General features: G+C 53.5%; 1 protein-coding gene across 4 annotated transcripts in view; it reads left to right on the top strand.

Moving 5' to 3' along the window:
- LOC137452008 (opioid-binding protein/cell adhesion molecule homolog) overlaps window positions 1–20,287 on the top strand; it is a 441,101-nt gene extending 420,814 nt beyond the window's left edge. For all 4 annotated transcript variants that reach the window (XM_068160056.1, XM_068160059.1, XM_068160055.1 and 1 more), the window contains 6 exons: window positions 129–361; window positions 14,168–14,293; window positions 14,552–14,686; window positions 14,767–14,887; window positions 15,784–15,935; window positions 17,279–20,287. In XM_068160056.1, coding sequence (XP_068016157.1) covers window positions 129–361; window positions 14,168–14,293; window positions 14,552–14,686; window positions 14,767–14,887; window positions 15,784–15,935; window positions 17,279–17,379 — 868 coding nt within the window. In that variant the 3' untranslated portion in view covers window positions 17,380–20,287. The remainder of the gene's footprint in view (window positions 1–128; window positions 362–14,167; window positions 14,294–14,551; window positions 14,687–14,766; window positions 14,888–15,783; window positions 15,936–17,278) is intronic.
- The last annotated feature ends 3,479 nt before the right edge of the window (window positions 20,288–23,766 follow it).

Genomic DNA, 23,766 nt, shown 5'->3' with positions numbered 1-23,766 from the left:
GGTGATGCTATGCAAGATGGGGAGCCAGCACTGCAGATCCTATCCCACTCTCGCCCCCTTTTTGGGATCCAGAAGCCTTGCTGTGCCTTCTGTTCCGGGACTGTGAGCCTGTGTGTGTTCCTCCTCAGGTGTACCGTGGATGACCGGGTGACGCGGGTCGCCTGGTTGAACCGCAGCACCATCCTGTACGCTGGCAATGACAAGTGGTCTATAGACAACCGCGTGGTCATCGTCTCCAACACCAAGACCCAGTACAGCATCAAGATACACAACGTGGATGTGTATGATGAGGGCCCCTACACCTGCTCCGTGCAGACAGACAATCACCCCAAGACTTCACGTGTCCACCTCATCGTGCAAGGTAGGTTCTAATACTCTCCCTCTCTGTAGGTGTTCAAATCCCGCCTGGACGCATTACCCTGTGATCTGCTCTAGGTGATCCTGCTCTGGCAGGGGGAGTTGGACTGGATGACTTTTTGAGCTCCCTTCCAGCCCCTAAAATTCTGTGATTCTGTAATGTACTGTTGCCAAACTGAAGGTTTGATGTGTTTGCTCAGGCATTGGAACAGGCTGCCCAGGGAGGTGGTGGAGTCAGAATCCCTGGAGGTGTTCAAGGAATGTGTGGGCTTGGCACTTTGGGATATGGTTTGATGGACATGGCAGTATTATGTTGACAGTTGGACTCAATGATCTTAGAGGTCTTTGCACACAATTTATGATTCTATGATTCTATATAGAAGGATGTCTGGGCTTGTGAAGGGTTTGGAGAGACTGTTATTGATGGGGATTGAGGGCTCAGGCCAACATCCATTGCCTTGAAGACTGAGTGGCATCAGGACAGGAGTATGAGCAGGGGCTTACAGGTGGAGGGAGGAGCTGGACTTGCATAGTCTCAGCCTTAGTGTGACTCCATCATTCTATGATTTAATTATTCTATATTCCCATACTTCTATGATTCTATGATGTTATGATTCCATGATTCTATGACTCCATGGGTCAGCAGACACCAGAGAACTGAAGCTGGGCCTGGCATGCTCTTCCTTCTCCCTCCTAATCTGTTCTTTCTGTGGATTCGACCCATCTCTACCACTTGGGACCACAATGCTTGGCTTGCAGAGCTGGGGAACTGTTAGTAGGTGCTCAGGGTCAGAGTGGCTGGAGAGCGGCCAGCAGAGAGGGACCTGGGGGTGCTAGTTGATAGTAGGCTAAACACGAGCCAGCAGGGTGCCCAGGCAGCCAACAAGGCCAGTGGCATCCTGGCCTGTATCAGGAATGGTGTGGCCAGCAGGAGCAGGGAGGTCATTATGCCCCTGTACACTGCACTGGTTAGGCCACACCTTGAGTCCAGTGTCCAGTTCTGGGCCCCTCAGTTTAGGAAAGATGTTGAGTTGCTGGAAGGTGTCCAGAGAAGGGCAACAAAGCTGGGGAGGGGTTTGGAACACAAGCCCTATGAGGAGAGGCTGAGGGAGCTGGGTCTGCTTAGCCTGGAGCAGAAGAGGCTCAGGGGTGACCTTATTGCTCTCTACAACTACCTGAAGGGAGGTTGTAGCCAGGTGGGGGTTGGTCTCTTCTCCCAGGCAAGCAGCACCAGAACAAGAGGACGCAGTCTCAAGCTGTACCAGGGGAGGTTTAGGCTGGAGGTTAGGAAGAAATTCTACACAGAGAGAGTGATTGCCCATTGGAATGTGCTGTCCAGGGAGGTGGTCGAGTCACCATCACTGGAGGTGTTCAGGAGGAGACTTGATAGGGTGCTTGGTGCCATGGTTTAGTTGATTAGATGGTGTTGGATAACAGGTTGGACCCGGTGATCTTGAAGGTCTCTTCCAACCTGGTCTGGTCTGGTCTGGTCTGGTCTATTCTATTCTATTCTATTCATTCCATTCCATTCCATTCCATTCCATTCCATTCCATTCCATTCCATTCCATTCCATTCCATTCCATTCCATTCCATTCCATTCCATTATTCTATTCTATTCTATTCTATTCTATTCTATTCTATTCTATTCTATTCTATTCTATTCTATTCTAGGAGGCTTAGGGAGAGCTGAAAGCAAAGTGCTGCCAGGCATGGCAGAGGAGTGAATTCCAATGGCATGAGCCTCCATGGTGTTGGGAGACAGGGGCTTTTGGCACTGACGAGCATGTTGGTGTAGGTGCTGCTCTTGGACTGCAGAGCAGCGTTCCTGAGGCTGCTCTGGAAGGGACATCTGGGTGCTGGTAGATCAGAGCTGCCCGTAAGATGCCGGTGGATGCTGCCTCCGGATCCTTGTGGCTTTGCACCGGCTACCGGCTTTTGTCCGGCCTCTAGATTAATTTTTCAGAGTTAGTGTTAGTTCAGGTTAGATAAAGATAATGAAAGTTTCCTAATCCTCTTAAAGAAGATTTATCTGGCCAAGTAGAAAGCTCTTGGAATACAATAAAGAGCGTATAAAACCAGGACCTAATCTTTCCTTTAATTTCCAACAGCTGATGGGTATTGATTTTGCAATGAGCAAATCTGAAACATTTCTCAGCCTCAACATGTCTCCAGGAAGCCCCCAATGCAGATCTCTCTGTCTCTATGCATCCTGTTCATTTGGGGGAGGCTGTGTTTGTTTGTAGCCTCCCCTTCCAACAAGTTTTTCCACCCAGTCTAGGTGGGAGTGTCTCAGGGAGCCATTCACATTGGGTTAGGGGGATGAAGGGAGTGCTTGCCTCAGGATGAGGGGAGCAGAGGTATGTAAGGACTATCCCTCAATCCTCCTTCTGTGGGCTTCTCCCTCTCCCCCCTTTCTGAGCTGCATGTTAACTGTCTGTGAAGTTTAATCTGTTTATCCTGTCTGCTCTCTAATCGTGCTAATCCAGCCAGCCAACACCAGTGAAGTACCCCAGTGCTTTACACCTGATGAGCCCTGATGGAGTGAGCTTTTGCTGGGGCCCTAAGCAACCTGATCTAGTTGGAGATGTCCCTGCTCACTGAAGAGGAGTTGGACAAGATGACCTTTGAGGGTGTCTTCCAACCTGATGCATTCTGTGATTGAGGACAGACTGAAAGAGTTGGGGCTGTTCAGTCTGGAGAAAAGAAGGCTCCCAGGTGACCTCATTGTGGCCTTCCAGGATCTGAAGGGGGCTACAGGAAGGCTGGGGAGGGACTGCTCAGGATCTCAGGCAGTGATAGGACTAGGGGAAATGGAATGAAGCTGGAGGTGGGGAGATTCAGGCTGGAGGGGAGGAGGAAATTCTTCCCCATGAGAGTGGTGAAGCCCTGGAATGGGTTGTGCAGGGAGGTGGTTGAGGCCCCAGCCCTGGAGGTGTTTAAGCCCAGGCTGGATGAGGCTGTGGCCAGGCTGATCTAGTGTGAGGTGTTCCTGCCTATGGCAGGGGGGTTTGGAACTAACTGATCCTTGTGGTCCCTTCCAACCCTGATTCTATGATTCTGTGAGTCAGCAGTGGTGCTCAGCATCCACTCTGTTCAGTTCCTCTTCAGAGTGGGTCCCAAAAACCCAGGCACTCACCAGGCTCAGGGTGGGTGAAGGCCACAGATAGTTTGCATCCAGAGAGACTGTCTGGTGGTGAAGTGTCCCTAAGTGTGCTGGGAGAAGTTTTCCACTAGTGTGAGAAGCAGCTGGACTTGATGATCCCACAGGTCTCTTCTAAACTCAACAGTTCATAGAACTACAGAATCATAGAATACCAGGGGTTGGAGATTACTGAGCTCAAACTCCTTCCCAAAGTAGGATCACCCAAGGCAGGCCATACAGGAATGCATCAGATGGGGCTAGAAAGTCCACAGCCTCCCTGGGCAGTGCACTCCAGGGCTCCAGCACCCTCACAGTACAGAAGTTTTCCCTCCAAGAGCAGGATGAGGCAGTCCACCTTCTTGCACAAGATTCAACACCAATTTTCCCTGCAGTCCTAACCCTCCCCAAAACACACAGGAGGGCCCCGAGCACCCCGAACGCATCCGCGCCCTCCACACAAGGCAGTTGCTGAAGAGAAGAGGAAGAGGGAGACAAAAGCCCTTCTGGCTCCCTGCCATCCATGCTCTTACAACCCCTTGTTAAGGGCTGCTGCAATGAGCCAATCCACGAGACATATTAATAACAGCACTAAGAGACATTTACTGTTGCCTGCGACTGGCCGGCAGATTTATGGCCGGGTTGCTAGGAGGGGAGGCTGGGCCCCGCAGTCGCACAATTAAAACCCGATTGAACACAGAGACACAGAATCAATACTGCAGCCAGCCAACTTTGCCTTTTGCAAAACACAAATATAAATTAATTGAGCTGAACGTGGTTGCTAACTGGTCATTACTGCGGGCTCCGCCGCCAGCTGGCACAGGCAGAGGGTGATGCCGGGGCACGCGCGGCGGCGCCTCCTTGGAATCCCGGAACTCACCTGGAGAGGAACAGCACTCATGTTCCAGGGCAGAGCAGGGGTTGACCTCCTGAAAAGCAGCTCCTTGGAAAAGGACATTGGAGCCATCCATGGGACAGCAATGTGCTCTTGTGGCCAAGAAGGCCAGTGGTACATGGCCGTCAGGTCAAGAGAGGTACTCCTTCCCCTCTGCTCTGCACTAATGAGACCACATCTGGAGTAGTGTGTCCAGTTCTGGGCTCCTCAGTTAGAGAGGCACAGGAATATACTAGGGAGTGTTAAACAGAGCTCCAGTACAGAGCAGGGGTTGGCCTCCTGAAAAGCAGCTCCATAGTGAAGGACACTGGAGTCTTGGTGGACAGGAAGTTGTCCATGGGACAGCAATGTGCTCTTGTGGCCAAGAAGGCCAGTGGTACATGGCCATCAGGTCAAGAGGGATACTCCTTCCCCTCTGCTCTGCACTAATGAGACCACATCTGGAGTAGTGTAGTAGTGTGTCCAGTTCTGGGCTCCCTACTTAAAGAGGGACAGGTATATACTAGGGAGTGTTAAACAGAGCTCCAGTACAGAGCAGGGGCTGACCTCCTGAAAAGCAGCTCCATGGTGAAGGACATTGGAGTCTTGGTGGACAGGAAGTTGTCCATGGGACATCAATGTGCTCTTGTGGCCAAGAAGGCCAGTGATACATGGCCATCAGGTCAAGAGGGATACTCCTTCCCCTCTGCTCTGCACTAATGAGACCACATCTGGAGTAGTGTGTCCAGTTCTGAGCTCCCTAGTTAAAGAGGCACAGGTATATACTAGGGAGTGTTAAACAGAGCTCCAGTACAGAGCAGGGGTTGACCTCCTGAAAAGCAGCTCCATGGAGAAGGACATTGGAGTCTTGGTGGACAGGAAGTTGCCCATGGGACAACAATGTGCTCTTGTGGCCAAGAAGGCCAATGGTACATGGCCATCAGGTCAAGGGAGGTTCTCCTTCCCCTCTGCTCTGCACTAAAGAGACCACATCTGGAGTAGTGTGTCCAGTTCTGGGCTCCCTAGTTTAATAGGGACAGGAATATACTAGGGAGTGTTAAACAGAGCCTGCAAGGATGATGAAGGGCCTGGAACATCTGTCTGATGAGGAAAGGTTGAGAGACCTGGGTCTGTTTAGCCTGGAGAAGAAAAGGCTGAAAGGAGACCTTATGAATGTTTATAAATATCTGAAGGGTGGATGGCAAGAAGGGGCCAGGCACTTTTCAGTGGTGTCCTGTGACAGGACAAGGGGCAACAGACACAAACTGGAGCACAGGAAGTTCCACCTCAACATGAGAAAAGAAAATCTTTATTGTGAGGGTGCTGGAGCCCTGGAGCAGACTCCTTATGGAGAATTTCAAGCCCCACCTGGATGTGTTCCTGTGTGACCTGCCCTAGGTGACACTGCTTTGGGGGTGAGGGGGTTGGACTCGATGATCTCTGGAGGTCACTCCAGACTTCTATGGAGAAGGGATGGGATGGAGAACATCCAGAGAGCAGCCTCAGTCTCCTTCTACTCTACTCTGCTCTGTAGAGTAGAGTAGAGTAGAGTAGAATAGAATAGAATAGAATAGAATAGAATAGAATAGAATAGAATAGAATAGAATAGAATAGAATAGAATAGAACAGAATTAGACTGGACTGGACTACACTAGACTAGACTAGACTAGAATAGAATAGAATAGACCAGGTTGGAAAAGACCTTTAAGATCATCAAGTCCAACCTATCACCCAACACCATCTGATCAACTAAACCATGGCACCAAGTGCCTCATCCAGGCTCTTCCTAAACACCGCCAGTGATGGTGACACCACCACCTCCCTGGGCAGCACATTCCAATGGCAAATCTCTCTTGCTGGGAAGAACTTCTTCCTAACCTCCAGCCTAAACCTCCCCTGGCACAACTTGAGACTGTCCCCTCTTCTTCTGGTGACGCTTGCCTGGGAGAAGAGACCTTGCCTGGGAGAAGGCTCCAAGGTGACCTAATTGTGGCCTTCCAGTATCTGAAGGGGGCCTACAAGAAGGCTGGGGAGGGACTTCTCAGGATCTCAGGTAGTGATAGGACTAGGGGGAATGGAATGAAGCTGAAGGTGGGGAGATTCAGGCTGGAAGTGAGGAGGAAGTTCTTCCCCATGAGAGTGGTGAAGCCCTGGAATGGGTTGTCCAGGGAGGTGGTTGGGGCCCCATCCCTGGAGGTGTTTAAGCCCAGGCTGGCTGAGGCTCTGGCTAGCCTGATCTAGTGTGGGGTGTCCCTGCCCATGGCAGTGGGGTTGGAACTAACTGATCCTTGTGGTCCATTCCAACCCTGACTGCTACTATGATACTACTATGACCAACCTCCACCTGGCTACAACCTCCCTTCAGGTAGTTGCAGAGAGCAAGAAGATCTCCTCTGTGCCTGCTCTGAAAGGGAGCCAGTGGGAGCGGAGCGGTTGGAGGCACTGGGATATGCCTTAAGGACCGGGAGCTGACGAAACAAAAGCATGGTGGCAGCTGATTAATTACTGAAGAAAAAGAAAAAGGGAGGAAAAAAAAAAGAAGGGAAAATGGGCAAGCAGGGGGAGCACTGGGGAAGTTGTTTCCCCCATTACAGTTCTGAACAGAAAGAACGTTTTAGCGTGCGTGCAAATAGCTCCCTGGGAAGCACTCTCACTTCCTAATTGTTCATAAATTTACTGACAGGTGGTTACACAGTAGGTAAAACACTGCCAGTTCTTGTTTTATTGCTTTCCCCAGCTCGGGGTGAAAACCTGGTGAAAAAAGGATGCACAGCAAGCAGTCAGGAGATGCTGCCTGGGTGCGTGATGCCCCTGATTGATTTGTGCATTGTTTCGTGTCCCTAATGCAGCCGGGGTTTGGCTTTGCTTGGATGGAAGGGTCCATGCTGGCTCCCCTAATGTCAGGCATAGAATCATACAATGGCTTGAATTGGAAGGGACCACCTTAAAGATCATCTAGTTCCAATACCCCTGCCATGGGCAGGGACACCTCCCACTAAACCAGGTTGCTCAAGGCCTCATCCAGCCTGGTCTTAAACACTTTCAGAGGCATCCACAGATTCTCTGGGCAACCTCTTCCAAGTGTTTCACCACCCCCATAGCAAAGAACTTCTAATGGTCAATCGAAATCTATGCTGCTCTAGCGTCCAACCATACCTCCTTGTCCTTGCACTCCTAGGCCTTTTAAACACTCCCTGCCTAGCTTTCTTGTAGCTCCCTTCAGGTACTGGATGGCTGCTACAAGGTCTTCCCAGAACCATCTCTTCTCCAGGCTGAACAACCCTAACTCTCTCAGCCTGTCCCCATAGCAGCCCTGGGGTCATCTTTGTGGGCCTCCTCTGGACCTTCCCCAACAGTTTTCCCTCAGCCTGCTCTTCTCCAGACTAAACTCCAGTTTCCTCAGATGCTCCTCCTCAGCCTTGTTCTCCAGACCCTTCCCCAGCTTTGTTACCCTTCTCTGGACCTGCTCTAGCCCCTCAGTGTCATTCTTGGAGTGAGGAGCCCAAAACTGAACCCAGGTGCAGCCTCACTGCTGATGGCACTCTCATCTGTGTGGCAGAGAGGGTGGATTAGAAACAGGTGTGGTACCAGCCCTGCCTGTGAAAGGGTTGCCCAAAGTGTGCTTTGCCAGGGAGAGGTTGTGAAAAAGGAACAGTTAATCATCGAATCGCAGAATCAGTAAGGTTGGAAGAGACCTCAAGGGTAGAATCATAGAATCATAGAATCAACCAGGTTGGAAAAGACCTCAGAGATCCAACCTATTACCCAATACCTAACACCTCCTGACAACTAAACCATGGCTCCAGGTGCCACATCCAACATCGAGTCCAACCTGTCACCCAACACCTCATAACTAACTAAACCATGGCACCAAGTGCCACATCCAATCCCCTCTTGAACACCTCCAGGGATGGGGACTCCACCACCTCCCTGGGCAGCACATTCCCATGGCCAACAACTCTCTCTGTGAAGAACTTTCTCCTCACCTCCAGCCTAAACTTCCCCTGGCACAGCTTGAGACTGTGTTAAGACCCAGAGAAGGGGAAAATAAAGATTTCCCCTGAAGCAAAGCACCTGTGGAGTGCCCTTAGCAGCAGCTCCGTTGCGCACCGCTCGCCCGGCTGGGGAAGCTGACAGGGATCCTGCTGCTGACCAAGCTGTGGCTGTCGGCTGTGCTCAATCCATTATCTCGATAAAATCAGCTCTGACGAGCCTCTTGGATTGGGCTGTCATCAGGCCAGCTTCGATCAGAGATGAGGATCTGTGAGGTGAGAAGCAACACTTTGTTAAAAACCTCTGCTGTCATCTCCTCCTGCTCCTTTCACTTCTCCTGCAGCCTAGATGGGATGTCAAGGTGTGTTCACATAGGGTTTGCAGGAGTATCCTCGCGGCTGTCCCCCCTGCAGCCTGAATCCAAATGTGAGCTGGATGCAGGGATGGGATGCACATCCATTTCTGTTTGGCAGCAGGTGCTCCCCAGCTGGGAGATGGCACGTGGGTGCTGCTTGTTGCTTAGCCTGGAGAAGAGGAGACTCAGGGGTGACCTTCTTGCTCTCTACAACTACCTTAAGGGAGGTTGTAGACAGGCTGAGGTTGGTCTCTTCTCCCAGGCAAATAGTACTAGAATAAGAGGACACAGCCTCAGGCTGCACCAGGGGAGGTTTAGGCTGGAGGTTAGGAGGAAGTTTTACACAGAGAGAGGGATTGCCCATTGGAATGTGCTGCTCAGGGAGGTGGTGGAGTCACCATCACTGGAGGTGATCAGGAGGAGACTTGATAGGGTGCTTGGTTGCATGGTTTAGCTGATTAGGTGGTGTTGGATGATAAGTTGGACACGATGATCTTGAGAGTCTCTTCCAACCTGTTCTATTCTATTCTATTCTATTCTATTCTATTCTATGCTATCCCATCCCATCCCATCCCATCCCATCCCATCCCATCCCATCCCATTCCATTCCATTCCATTCCATTCCATTCCATTCCATTCCATTCCATTCCATTCCATTCTTCTTTAACGGGATGAGCCCCAAAGAGGAGCAGTTTTGGGGAAGACATATCACAAAATGCATTGGTTTGGAAGGGACCCTTTAAGTTCATCATTAACAACCTCCCTGCAGTGATCAACCTGGTGCTGTAGAAGGTGTCCCTGTCCCCTGGCAGGGGGTTGGAGCTAGATGATCTTTAAGGTCCCTTCTAAACCAAACCATTCTATAAATTTATGAATCTTTAATTAAAGCAAGTTGCTAATGACCCCATCAAGCTTCACCTTGAGTGTCTCCAAGGATGTGGCCTCCACCACCCCTCTGGGCAACCTGTTCCAGTAGTTCATTGCCCTCATTGTGAAGAACTTCCTCCTAACATCCAGGCCTAAGTCTAACCCTGCTCTAGTCTCTAACCATTGCCCCTAGTCCTGCCCTACAAGTCCTTGGAAACAGTCCCTCCCCAGCCTTCCTGTAGGTCCCCTTCAGATATTGAAATGCAGAATCAGGCCAGAGGCTGTGGCCATCATCCTGCTGTGCTTCTCATCTGTAAAGGAGATGCACAGCACAAGCAAAATGTGAGCTTTCAGCAGATTTGCCTTCTTTGTGCTGACTTTCTGTACGCTAATGAGTGCTTGTGCGGTGACACCTCTGACAGCTCCATCCTGCCGGTGCTGGAGAGGCTCACACAGAGCCAGAGGCTGGAATGTGGGACTGTAGGCAGCCAGAAAGGGAGGTGGTGGAAGCTCTGGTAGGTGTTTCAGCCATCAGAGGGCAGGGGTGCAGCTGGGGACCTGAAGGAGCAGAGTGAATGCTGCATCTCACCAAAACAGGAGGTGTGCAAGAGGGGGTAGGAAGTCAGGAACCAGGGTTGGAGCACGGCTGCATGGTGTCTGTGGAGGCTAACACCTCCCTGCTGAGTACCAAAGGAGACAAGTCCCCTTTTGTGAGCAGGGACAACCCTATGAGGGCCTGTCTGGCAAGCAGACACAGGCAAGCAGCTGTTGTCTGGTGGATGGAGGAGCCCATAGATCTCCATCGATCATCTCACCTTATGAAAGCTGTAGCAAGGATGAGGATCTAATGGATGAGGAGCTAATGATGGGGAGGAGGAACATCGGTCACACGTGTTGGCAGCTCTTTGCTCTGAGGCGTGCAGCAGTAATGATCCAGCTGCTAAAAATAGAGCAGGGCCACGGCAGCGAGCGGCTGGGCTCCGGCAGGGATCGGCAGCGGGGAGCAGCCAGGGGATGAGTCAGCTGCGCGTGGTGCTGTGCGTCAGCATCACATGGAGGCACTGAGCACGCAGGGATTGCCAACCTGCTGCCCCTTAGAATCATAGAATCAACAAGGTTGGAAAAGACCTCAAAGATCATCAAATCCAACCTGTCACCCAACCCCTCATGACTACTAAACCATGGCACCAAGTGCCACGTCCAGTCCCCTCTTGAACACCTCCAGGGATGGGGACTCCACCACCTCCCTGAGCAGCACATTCCAATGGCTAACAACTCTCTCTGGGAAGAACTTTCTCCTCACCTCCAGCCTAAACTTCCCCTGGCACAGCTTCAGACTGTGTCCTCTTGTTCTGGTGCTGCTTGCCTGGGAGAAGAGACCAACCCCCTCCCGGCTACAACCTCCCTTCAGGTAGTTGTAGACATCAATAAGGTCTCCCCTGAGCCTCCTCTTCTCCAGGCTAAACAACCCCAGCTCTCTCAGCCTCTCCTCATAGGGCTTGTACTCGAGTCCTCTCCCCAGCCTTGTTGTCCTTCTCTGGACACATTCAAGAGTCTCAATGTCCTTCTTAAATTGAGGGGCTCAGAACTGGATCCAGGACTCAAGGTGTGGCCTAACCAGTGCTGAGTACCCTTCCTGCATGGTTTAGCATGGATGAGGTGTCCTCACTGGCAAGACGGGGCCCATCCCTCCTCACACCTGGGTGAGCAGTGCTAGCTTGCAAGGAACAGTTTCTGCCCTGCAAGAGTGGTCAGGCATTGGAACAGGCTGCTCAGAGAGGTGGTAGAGTCACTGTCCCTGGAGGTGTTCAAGAAATGTGTGGCCATGGCACTCTGGGACAGGGTCTGGTGCTCACAAAGGTGTTGGTTAGAGGGATGGACTTGGTGATCTTGGAGGTCTTTTGCAACCTTGGTGATACTATGATCTGAGCTCTTTAGTTTTGTCCCCAGATGGACCAGCTATGGAGCAGCAGCATAGGCAATGCTGGTGCTGGTAACCAGGGTTCCAGGTTGGCTGTGCTTGGGAGGGATATCCTGAGCATGACATTTGGCATCACAGGATATGGTGTCATCCCTATGGTATTGCCCAGAGTAGTTGTGGAGTTTCCTTCTCTGGAGACTTTCAAGATCCATCTGCTCGTGTTCCTCTGTGACCTGCCCAGGGTGATCCTGCTTTGGCAGGGGGATCTCTGGAGGTTCCTTCCACTACCATTCTATGAATCTATGATCACTGAGGGAAGGCCACCCCATGGGGCTGTTTGCAGCCCCCACTTTGGGACACGAAGGGAGGGGTGGCATCGTGGCGGAATCCGGCACCCATGGAGAGTGTGAAGCAGGCAGGTTGGGTCTCGAGCAGCAGTGGAAGGAGATAAATCACAGGCTTATTGTTATTGAATTTAGTGGCATCTCTTTCACATCCAATTTCTCTCTCCAGCTTTCCAAACAAACAAGAAATTACAGCACAGATGTATTTTGGGGTCTGCCGACCATTCTGCATTAACTTGCCAGTGATTAATATTACATGGGGTGGACAAAATCATCCATGTGTGGCTTGCAGCTCTGGTGAGGTCATGCTGCTCCTCACTTCCTCGGGATGAAGCTTGTGTTTAATTTGCTTGTAGCTGTTGGCTTTGCAATGAGTGCAGGACTGTGAGTAAGGGGGGAGGAGACTTTGTGATGCAGAATTGCTTTGCCCCGCCCCCATCTCTGGAAGGTGAGCATCTCACCCTCATTCTGGCAGCAGCCTCAGGGCCAAGGGAGATGTCCTGAGAGAGTGACAGACATAGAACCATAGAATCATAGAACTGTTTGGGTTGGAAAAGGCCTCTAAGACCTTCCAGTCCAACTATCAACCCAACACCACCATGGCCACTAAAGCATGTCCCAAAGTGCCATGGCACCTCCAGGTATGAGAACTCCACCACCTCCCTGGGCAGCACATTCCAATGCCTGACCACTCTTGCAGCAAAGAAATCGTTCCTCATCCCCAGCCTAAACCTCCCCTGGCACAAATTCAAGCCATTTTCTCTCCTCCTGATACTAGGGCAAAGAGACCAACCTCCACCTTATTCCATTCTCCTTTCAGGGAGTTGTAGAAAGCAAGGAGGTTTCCCCTCAGCCTCCTCTTCTCCAGAGCGAATAACCCAAATTCCCTCAGCTGCTTCTCACCAGCCCTGTTCTCCAGAGCTCCTATTCTCCTTCCCCAGTTTTGTTGCCCTTCCCAGGACACCTTCCAGCACTTCAATACCCTTCTTGGACTGAGGTGCCTAAAAAATTGAACTTTGTCTTTGAGGTGTGGCCTCACCAGTGCCAAGTGCAGCCTCACCAGTTCTGTGTCCAGCTGGCCATGCGCTGAGCATTACCTACATTTTCCAGCAGCTGTCAGCACCCACTTCTCATGTTCGGATTGCTGCTTTGCCCTGAAGGACTCAGACAACCTCCCTCTGCTCTCACAGTCTCCACTTCTGTATTAATGTGTCAGGTTGCTGAGAAATTTACTGCCTTGCAGAGCCCAACAGGCTGTGGAGACAGCAGTGTATTGTTGGTCTTTGCCATGGCTCATCCCTTCATGACATCTCTCCTGTGCCAGGCAAAGAGGATGCCAGGAGAACAGGGGTGGGAAAGCTGATCATCTGCCTGCATCCAGGAGCCTGTCCAGGAGCAAAATGATCTCTTGGAGTATTGGGGGTTTAAAGGCTAGTGGTGCTCAGAGCTTGATGGTTATAGGAAGCTCAGGCTGAGCTCCTCAGGGTGTAGCTGTGGCCCTACTGGTGCCCCACTGGGCGTCCCTCTATCCTTACCCAGTCTGGCCAGTCTGTCCTAGCCACCCTGGTCAGCCTTTCCCTATCCAACCAGTTTGGGCAGTTTGGACAATGAACAGGGCTGGGATGGTCCCCGGGGGTGAGAGAAATCCCTGGCAGCCCTCATGGGCTTTTCTTGACCATGTGATGCTACAGGAGAACTCTTGGTACAAGGGTTGGGCACGTGAGCTGAGGCTCTTGGCACATTATGTGCTTGGGGAGGGGGCAAAGGGCATCCTTTGTGGCACTGTAGGAGTGGTGATTACTTTGGAGTGGATGGTTTCTCATGCCTTCATTTGCTTTCTAGGCCACAAACACTTTTGGGGTCTATGCCCACCAGCCAGAGCAACATGAAGTGGTCTTGGGTAGGGGGGAGTTTAAATCAGTGTGTGCCAGGGTTGGGGGTATTAATGGGTGTGGAGCCTGCCAGGTTGTTGGAGGATCTGAGGATAGAGTGATATAAATCCCTGTGTCTGGTGTGGAGTGCTCAGTAATGTAAACAGCTTTCATTAGCATGCTCCAGCATCAGCCTTGCTGAGGGCAACAACATGACACAGTTTTGGGGGTCTGAGTAACTGTTGAGGAGATCTCTCAGCACCCTTGGTCTGTGCTCAGTTTCAGTTGGGGAGGGGTGGTTGGCATCTGGCCAGGGCGACAGGACGGTTGCTGGTGCCCAGGGATGGGGTGTGTCTTGTGGCTGCTGCTTCCCAGGGGTGGGCAGGCGGCATGTCTGGCAAGGCAGTGTGCTGATGGTGGCCTTTCTCTTTGTGCTGTCTTGCAGTCCCCCCCCAGATCGTCAACATCTCCTCGGACATCACGGTGAACGAGGGCAGCAGCGTGACCCTCATGTGCCTGGCCTTCGGCAGACCGGAGCCCACCGTCACATGGCGGCACCTCTCCGGCAAAGGTGAGACCAGCCCCAGGGCTTGGGGAAGGAGCTGCCTGGCTCTGAGGAGAAGTCTCTCCTGGCCTGTGCAGCACGGGCAGATGCTCCCATGGAGGCGCAGGAGGTGGCACAAAGGCGACCCATGGTTCCATTGATGTTGGTGGTGGAGCCTATGGGCCTGCGATGTGCCCTGGCGTGGGGGTGAGGATGCGTGTTAGGTGATGTCCCAGGTTTCCTGGATGAAGGGTGACGGTGCCACATGTTTGGGACATCCCCCAGGGCAGGGCTTTGTGAGTGAGGACGAGTACCTGGAGATCACAGGCATCACGCGGGAGCAGTCCGGGGAGTACGAGTGCAGCGCCGTCAACGACGTGGCCATGCCCGACGTGCGGAAAGTCAAAGTCACTGTCAACTGTGAGTGCGAGGGAGAGGGGAGGCCAGGGAGGGGTGGGTGGGGGTGGAGCACAGTGTGACATGGTGTGATGTCTCTGCAGACCCACCATACATCTCCAATGCCAAGAACACAGGTGCCTCAGTGGGCCAGAAGGGCATCCTGCAGTGCGAGGCCTCGGCTGTCCCCGTGGCAGAGTTTCAGTGGTTCAAGGAGGACACCAGGTGAGAGGTCACTGAGGCCCCACCCTGTATCCCATGACCAGGGTGTGGTGGGGCAAGCTGGGACACAATCATGGCAGGTTTGGGGCTGGAGGGTGATGGGGTGAAGAGGAAAGTGGTGGCTGGGAGCCTTGTGTGAAGGGAAGCTGGGATGGAGTCATTTCCAGAAGCTCAGATCTATAGAATTGTTTTGTCTGGAAAAGCCTTCTAAGATCCTTGAGTCCAACCAACAACCTAACACCACCATGGCCACTAAACTGTGTCCCCAAGTGCCATGGCCACGTGTTTCTGGAACACCTCCAGGGATGGGGACTCCACCACCTCCTTGGAACCCCTGTTCCAATCCCTGACCACTCTTGCAGCAAAGAAATTGTTCCTCAGCTCCAACCTAAACCTCCCCTCGCGCAATTTTAAGCCATTTCCTCTCCTTCTCTCAACTGATAATGGGGAGAGCAACCCCCACCTCACTCCAGCCTCCTCTTAAGTAGCTGATGGGTCCAAGTGTTTGATGTTAGTCAGGAGGTATTGCGTGACAGGTTGGGCTGGATGATCTCTGAGGTCTTTTTCAACCTGCTTGATTCTATGATTCTGTGATTTTATGAGTCATGATTCTGTGATTAAGGCCCAAGGAGGTCCCAGGGTTGCTCCTTCTGGGGATGGTTGCCGTGGCTTCTGGGAGCTAACAAGGGTGGTGTGGGTCAGGTGGGGAGTCAGATTATGGGATGGTGGGCATTGAGTACTTGTCTCAGTGGGATATGGGGAGTCTGCTGAGGGAAGATGTGGATATATGATGCTGTTTGCTGGTGAGACAGGAGGGACTGTCTGGAGAGGGGGCAAAATATGTGCTAGAGTGCCAGTGTGACAATGATCTGATGGCTGGTGGCCATATTGACCTGCAGGTTAGCAAATGGGCTGGAGGGCGTGAGGATCGAGAGCAAGGGCCGCCTGTCAACGCTGACCTTCTTCAACGTCTCAGAGAAGGACTATGGCAACTACACATGCGTGGCCACCAACAAGCTGGGCAACACCAACGCCAGCATCATCCTGTATGGTAGGTGCCCTGTGGCTTTGTGGCAAGGTATTGTCAGAAGAAGGAAGAGGAGAAGGAGGGAGGTTCTCCTCCCCTTCTACTCTGCCCTGGTGAGACCTCACCTGGAGTCTTGCATCCAGTTCTGGGCTCCCCGGTTCAGGAGGGACAGGGATCTGCTGGAGAGAGTCCAACGGAGAGCTACCAGGATGATTAAGGGACTGGAACGCTGCCCTGTGAGGAGAGGCTGAGAGCCCTGGGGCTGTTTAATCTGGAAAGGAGAAGACTGAGAGGGGATCTGATCAATGTCTATAAATACCTGAGGTCTGGGGGTCAAGAGGAAGGGGACAGGCTCTGCTCAGTTGCACCCTGGGATAGGACCAGGGGCAAGGGGTATAAAATACAGCACAGGAGGTTCCACCTCAACATGAGGAGGAACTTTTTCACTGTGAGGGTCACAGAGCCCTGGAACAGCCTGCCCAGAGAGGTCGTGGAGTCTCCTCCTCTGTAGACTTCCAAGACCCATCTGGATGTGTTCCTGTATGACCTGTGCTGGATCCTTCTCTGGGTGGGGGTTGGACTCGATCATATTCCCCCTTCCAACCCCTAACATCCTATGATCAGGTGAAGGAGGAAGAAGTGGAGGAGGTGAGGGAGGTGGAACAGAGCTGGCTTTATTTAATCTCAGCATGTTGAGGTACCAAATGGTGTGAGATTGTAGCAGCAAGGTCCTACAGAGGGAGGAAGATGCATCAAATGATGCAATCCACGTTGGCTCATTGCCACCAACAGGCAGTTGGTGGTGGAGATGGCACTCATGGGCTCAGGTGTGTGGGTGCAGTGGAGTTTGTTTCTATGAAAGATTTTCTTCACATGGGTGAAGAAGAGGGTCCTGACCAAGCTGTGAGTTTTGCTGGAGTGCAGGGCTGAAGAGGAGCCCAGGCTGTGTGTGCAGACATTTTGGGTGCATGCTTTGGGGCTTTTTTGGGGGGTCTTGTGCTGTTGTTTTGTCTCAGCAGCAGCAAGCTGGGTGGGTTTAGGTGTTGATAGGGGTAGTGAGGTGATTTGTGTTGGTCACCTCTGCTTCCTGGGCAGGAAAGTGTTTGAGGAACAGTGGACTGGACAGCTGCTATTGAGGAAGGTGGCATGACCCTGTGGTGTGTCTCTGTGGCAAACAGAGAGATGAACATCACCAACGGCTCCAAGAGATAGGGAGAGGGCACAGAGAGACAGGGAGAGGGGCACAGGGAGATGGGCAGAGAGACAACAGCAGAGGGAAGGGTAGTTAGCTTATGAGGGATATGGCACAACACAAGGAGAGATACTAAGGTTCCTTAATCCTTCGTCTTCTTCTCTCCCCTCCCCAGGCCCCGGAGCGGTGCACGACGGCGGCAACGCAGCATCCCGGGCAGCCGCCGGCCTTTGCCTCTGGGCTGCCCTCCTCGCTCGCCTCCTCCTCGACTTTTGATAAGGGAGGGGAGGGTCCCGGGAGGCCCCAGCGCGCCTCTCCCCCGCCGCGGGCTCGGCCCGCCCCGCCGCCCGGGGACTCCTCTCCGTCGGACGGGCGATGCACCGGAGGACCGGCGTCATCGTCGAGCGTCCGAGGACGGCCCCGTCTCTCCCCGGCGCCGGGATCCTTCTCGCCGCCGGTTACGCTGTACAGACCCCACCACGTGCCACCAGACTGCCGCCCGCCGCCGCCGCCACGGGGATGCGGCCCGGCGCGGACGGGGCTCCCCCGCGCCCACCTCGTCTCCAGCGTCAGGGGGCGTGGGGCTGCGGGAGCAGGTGCCACCCGGAGCCATGGCCGGGGATATCCGTCTCACATCATCTTGCTAAGCCGCCTATGCCCAAAAAGACCCCAAGGTTGAAGCCCCCCCGGCTCTGCCTTCAGCCCTCTTGGTCCTGAATGTCAGTTCTCGCCGCCAAAGCTCCTTCCGAAGCACTCCCGATGTCGCTGACCCCTGTCACCTGGCCTCGCCTCTGCTCCCACACCCTTTCTGAGGGGGTCACCCCAACACAACTGGTTATCCTTCAAGGGGCACGGACCTCCTGCTGCTCTTGATCCCAGCTCACATCAGATCCCACCTTCCCAAACACCATCACACCCTTCCTGACAACACGAGGCTGCTCTCCCAGGAATGTGAGGACCTGCAGAACACCAGTAGCCCTTAGGTGGACAAGAGCCTTCTCACCAGCCTGGACACTGAGCTGCCTCTGCTCAACACATTGGGTAGCTGGGCCATCGCCCCTCCTCACTCCGGACCCCCTTCTGCTCTGCTGCTGCCCCTCTAATGTCTCTTTGGCTCTTGCCCTGATGCGCTGACGGCACTTGTCACCGAGAGTTCTCCAGGCTGGTTTTCCAAGCACTTTCTGACCTGCACATCAAAAGCACAGCACCACCAACACTGGGCAGAGGCACTGAATGACGCAACACCACCAAAACTCCAGGTGACAAGGCCCCTTTTGCTATGGCTCTGATACTCATGGCCATCTGCACACACCCAGAGGGGACGGTTCTGCACGCTCCTGGCCTCAAGGTCTGCACCTTGACCACTCCATGCCTTGCTGGTCCATCTCTTGGCATGAGCTGCCCATACTGTTCAGCCAAGCATCTCTGCCTCCTCAAGGGGCAGAAAAAACACACAAGCCAACCCTGAGCTGCAATGTCCAAGGCTTTGCCTTTTCTCACACCTGCCACATGCCCCTGTCCCAGGAGACTTTGATGCATTCAGCCCTCCAGAAGAGGGCTCAGACTCTACTCTCTGCTTCCTCCAGACACCCTGGGAGCTTCTGCCCCCTTCCCTGCTGCTCACCACAGCAGCAGCCACAGCATCTTCCTACGCAGAGAACTGCATGCCCAACGGCACCCTGTGCAATGTTCTCTCTCACTAGTTCTGTGGCAGAAGCCCCGAGGCTTCCTGATGCTCCATGTCTGCCCAGGAATGCTCTGGGGCCACTCTCCAGGGACAGACCCCCCTGTTCTCCTCCTGGAAAGTCGTGCACAGTGCCAGACCCTGTGCTTGTCACAGGGAAACTCGACTCTACAGCGACACACTGAGCAAGCACATAAAGCATTCCCTTGTCTCCACCCAACGCCTCCCTGTGCCTTGCCCCCATCCTCCTCTCTTCATAAGCGTGATGGCTTAATAGCTGTGGCCCCTCACACACCACCCTTCCCATGCCAGTTCTGCTGCTGCCAAAACCTCCTTGCCCTGCTGTCCTGTGTTCTGTGGCTGTGAGGAACCTGGGGGCGATGGTCCTTGGCGCACAAGATAGAAAACAAAACATCCCCTGCCCACAAGGCCACAACGTGCATCACCCCATCCTCTATGCAGCCATGACCCTTCCTCATCCCTGCACTCAATGAGGCACCTGGGACTGGCACTGAAGCTCACAAGGCTGTCACAATAAGAAGTTACAGCTACAAAATCTCTGTGGACACTACTGCCCCCTCATCCTGGATGTTCAACCAACATGTACCACAGCTGACTGACACAAAACTCATGACTCGAGGTGGAGGGCTGCTCTGGCACAGGCCTGGCACGCTGGCTTACCTGACTGGTGGGGATCCGGGCAAGTCCATGGCTTGTGGTCCCTGAGGTGCTGCTGCACCCCTTCTCCACTGGCATCCCGGAAAGGAGGCACCAGCAGCAATCCCAGTGGCCCTGGGCACCGTTACAGAGCGGGAATGCCACTGTCTTCAGCCAGCACAGGGACACACACACATCTTTCCCCTTGTGCCTGCTCCAAAAGTACCCTTGGGGCGTGGGAGACTCCTTGCCTCCAAACCTTGCCTGGTCTGTGCCTCCCCTCCACCCCACCATCTCCCCGTGCCAGCCCTAGATTCCTCTCTCCTCATGGCAGAAACACTGATCTAGCCCTGAACACACGGGGCCACAGGCTGTGGTGTATTGGAGAGTGGGGGCATTGCCGCGCACTGCAGCCAGCAGACCTGGCACCGGACCTGCCCCCGCCTGTCCTTCTCCTCCCCCGGGTCTACTCTGCTCCCTTGCCCTCCTCCGCCGGGACGGCGCTCAACTTTTCTCGTGCCATGTAACGTGCCATTGTGAGGAACGTGTTGGCTGTCTGAGGCCGGCCCTGCCGTGGCTCGGCAGGGAGGCGAACCCCCGTTTGGATGCCCGGGGGGCGGCCGGGCACCCGGGGCTTGAGGGAAGGGGGTGCGCTGCTCTCGGGTCTGTCGTGCCCGCGGCCGCGCCGGCCGGTCTGCAGTTTCCGTCGATCATTGTATTCCAAGGGTGGCTCTACTACCTGAGATTGTGCATGTTACATTGTAGTTGTAACCTTTTCTAATTCGGCAAGAATAAGAGATGGTTGTGATTGTGCAGTGTATCAATAAAGTTTGACGAACTTTGTACCCTCGGGGCTTTGCTTCGCAGACCCCTGCGCGCCCCCGGGCAGGGAGGTGGCGCCCGGCGCACCGAGCCCAGACGGCTCCCAAGCCCCCGGGGGTCTCCGTCTCTCCCGTAGCCTCACACAACGTCTGGAGCCTCTTTCCATCAACCCCTGGATGGTGACACTTCGAGGTTTTCAGCCAGAGTCCTGCTGCTGTTCAACTCGACTCCCGCCCCCTCCCATGCACCTCCCCTTGGAACTGGCTCCGCTGATGGGTCTTGGGTGCCGCCTGCCTCCGGTGCACACCTGCTGATGTAGCCCCTGTGGGGTAAGGACCAGCTCTGCTCTCATCGCTCACCTGTGCTCAGCAGAGCAGAACAACCAGCAGCCTCCTTTCTGTCACTGAGCCATTCCCAGCATCTTCTCCACTGTCTCGTAACAACTCTCACCACAACGACTCAGCCTACCCTCACACATGGGACAGCCCTGCAGATGACATGCTCCTAACTCAATCTGATGGTGTGACATGGACAAAATGCCTTCATCAGGGGACAAAGATTGCGAGGACTGGGCACAGAAGCCACAAACTTCAGTATCTACCTGGCACAGCTACCATCTCACCCTAAAAGTCCAAGGGTGGGGTGACAGGTTGCACTTCCTGCTCCCAAGGGGATGTCTACCCCATCAACCAGGAGGAACCATTCAACAAGCTCCTCTAACATGGAACCAGATGCCACAAGACTTTGGGACCAAACCCCTCACTGACCTGCTTGGGCACAAGTCAGGAGATGGCTGCTGCCTGATTTTCCCTGGGCACCTGCTCTGTTTGTTGCAGCTTGCTGCTTGTGTGACCACCAAGCAGAAGAGAGTCTCCACTTCCTTAGGGTCTCCACTTCCTTAGGGAAATCCTAAGGCTGACATCCCTCAGCCATATGTCCTAGGATGGGAAGGCCGCCAGGAATCACCATATAATAGAATGGGAGAGCAGTGGGGGCCAGGCACTGAGTAGTGATGCCAGAGACACAGGGAACAGCTCCATCCTGGCATCGTGATGATGAACTATCACAACTTCATACATCAGGGACACTTCTGCTGTCCCCTTCAAGTGACCCCAGCAAAAGGTAAGTGGTTCCCAAATCCTATCAGGTCTCTTAGAAGAAAGGTCCAGAAAGGAAGAGCCACCCTGCCTGCCTGCTGCTGCTCTGAGCACCCCAGAGACACTTTCTTGACACTTTCTCCTCTAAAGCACAGCTGCCAAAGGGATGGCTCCAGCAGGACTGGGCTGGCTGGCTCCCTCCTTCCATGCCATCCTGGCCCTGACATGCAGAAAGCTCCTGTCCCCGCATCCCCACTGGGGCAAGAGCTCCTCTCTTACTTGGGACATGTGTCAAAGCCTTTGATCCTCTTCCCTTGCCCCATGCTGGTACTGTTCAGGGGCCTCATGTCACACCATGAGGTGCCTATCACTCCTTCTGCTCTCTCCCTGCTCTCTGTGCTCATCTCCTGGGTTATGCAAGCTCACTGTAGAGTCAAGGAACAAAGAGCACCACCAAAGAGTCCCACCATCACTACCAATCTGCTTCTGATCCTACCAAGAAAATGGGCCAAGTGACTTGCAGGAGCCAGCACCTCGGAGTCTACATTCGAGGCTGAGGACCAAAAGCTCTGAGTAAGCTGCACAGCAACAAAACCCCAAGACATCAGCCAAGACAAGCTGGCCACACTCCTCATCTGCCTGGCCACCAAGCTGCACCTACACCTAGGCTCTGGCCCGCAGTGCTTAACCTGTATTCAGCCTGGCAGACACCGCTTGGCTTCCTACACTCACCTCACATTGCTGTGTTGCTCCTTCCCATGGAATTCACTTCATCCACTCCGTGAGCATCCTCTGCACCGACATGCCACCAGAGTGGAGAGCTACACAGAAAGGTTTTGGGGCCCTGAGTGGGATCTTGTATGGTAGCATTAGGGCAGGGCTGTGCCTCACACCCTCCCCATCTACTCACCAAAGCCTCACTTTTGACCTGCTGAGCTCGCCAGAGCCATCTCCAATGCTCTTCTGGCCCGCTGCAACGATTCAGTATCCCCACCCAATGTGCCTCCTCCGGCCTCCCTCCCCACATCCCTCCCCATCCCCACGGGCACCTGGGGGGGGGAGAGCGCAGGGGTGACCTCCCCCCACCAGCTGCAATGAGCACCACAACCAGACGGAGCGGCCACATGGAACAATCGTTTTAATGGATAGGCAGAGAGAGCCCCCCTCGCCGCCCGCCCACCCGCGCTCCCCACGCGCCCCCTGCCCTCGGCCACGGGGAAAGGAAAGGAAACCGAAGTGGGGGGGGGTGGGGGGAGGGAGCAAAAAAAAAAACCCCAACCATGGGACAGATCCTCACCAAAAGGAGACAGCGAGGAGGTTGGTCTCACGGTTTTGGTGCCAAGTGCTTCTCCTTCTGCTCCTCGTCTCTGTTTCTCTTTTATATATATATATATATATATATACACGCACACAGGCACACGCACACACAGATACATACAGAGATATATATATATATATATAAAAATATAAAACTGAGCTATATAGATCTCCCTCTGACCCTCAGCTCACATCATTCCACTGCAAAAGGGGCCGGGGAAGGAGGGGAGGGGCTGATGGAGAGAAGCCCCCAGACTCCTCTTCCTCCAGGGGACTAGCCACCCCCCTCCCCACCCCGGTGATGCAAGGGGGGAAAGGAGAGGAAGGGCTTTTGGAGGGGTGGGGTGGGGTGGGGGGAGGCGCGTGGACCGGGACGTTGGTCTTGGTTGAGGACCCATAGACACCTAACTCCATATACAGCATGCAGTAATGGCAGCGGAAGGACCCTGCTGGCAACCGTGGCTAGAACGCTAACGAAACAAAATTAATTATATATATATATATATATATGTATATTTATATATACTGTATATATATATCCCAGAACAAAGACCCAGCGGCTCCCTCCGCTCCGCCTCGCCTTGCCACGCAGCGAGCGGCGCCCGTGCCCGGCAGGAAGTGTTCAGGACGGCCGCTTTTTGGGATGGATTCAGGGGGGATTCAGCATGGGATTCTTCCTTCTCTTTCTCCTCCTCCTTCTCCTCCTCCTCCTTCTCCTTCTCCTCCTCCTCCTCCTCCTCCTTCTTTCCATGCTGACTCATCAGGCTCATCAACCTCCTCGGCCGGTCGCCTGTGTGGTTGTACAGCCCTTGGTGAACCAACTCCTCTCCGCTCGCTGCCCCTGGATTTCATTATTATCATTATTATCATTATTATTATTATTATTCTCCTTTTTTTTTGTTGTTATTGTGGTGGTGGTTTGTTGTTTTTTTGTTGTTGTTGTTGTTGCTGCTGTGGTTTGTTGTTTTTTGTTGGGTTGTTTGTTGTTGCTATTTGTTGTTGTAGTTTGGTTTTTTGTTGCTGTTGTTCTCCCCTCTTTTATTTTTTTTGCATTTCTGTTTTGTTTTCTTTTGTTTTTGCTTTGTG

The sequence above is a fragment of the Melanerpes formicivorus genome, unplaced genomic scaffold (assembly GCF_026170545.1).
Source record: "Melanerpes formicivorus ecotype bairdi unplaced genomic scaffold, bMelFor1.0.p_v2 SCAF_47, whole genome shotgun sequence".
Taxonomy (NCBI): Eukaryota; Metazoa; Chordata; class Aves; order Piciformes; family Picidae; genus Melanerpes; species Melanerpes formicivorus.
This window is presented reverse-complemented; position numbering and strand designations above follow the sequence as displayed.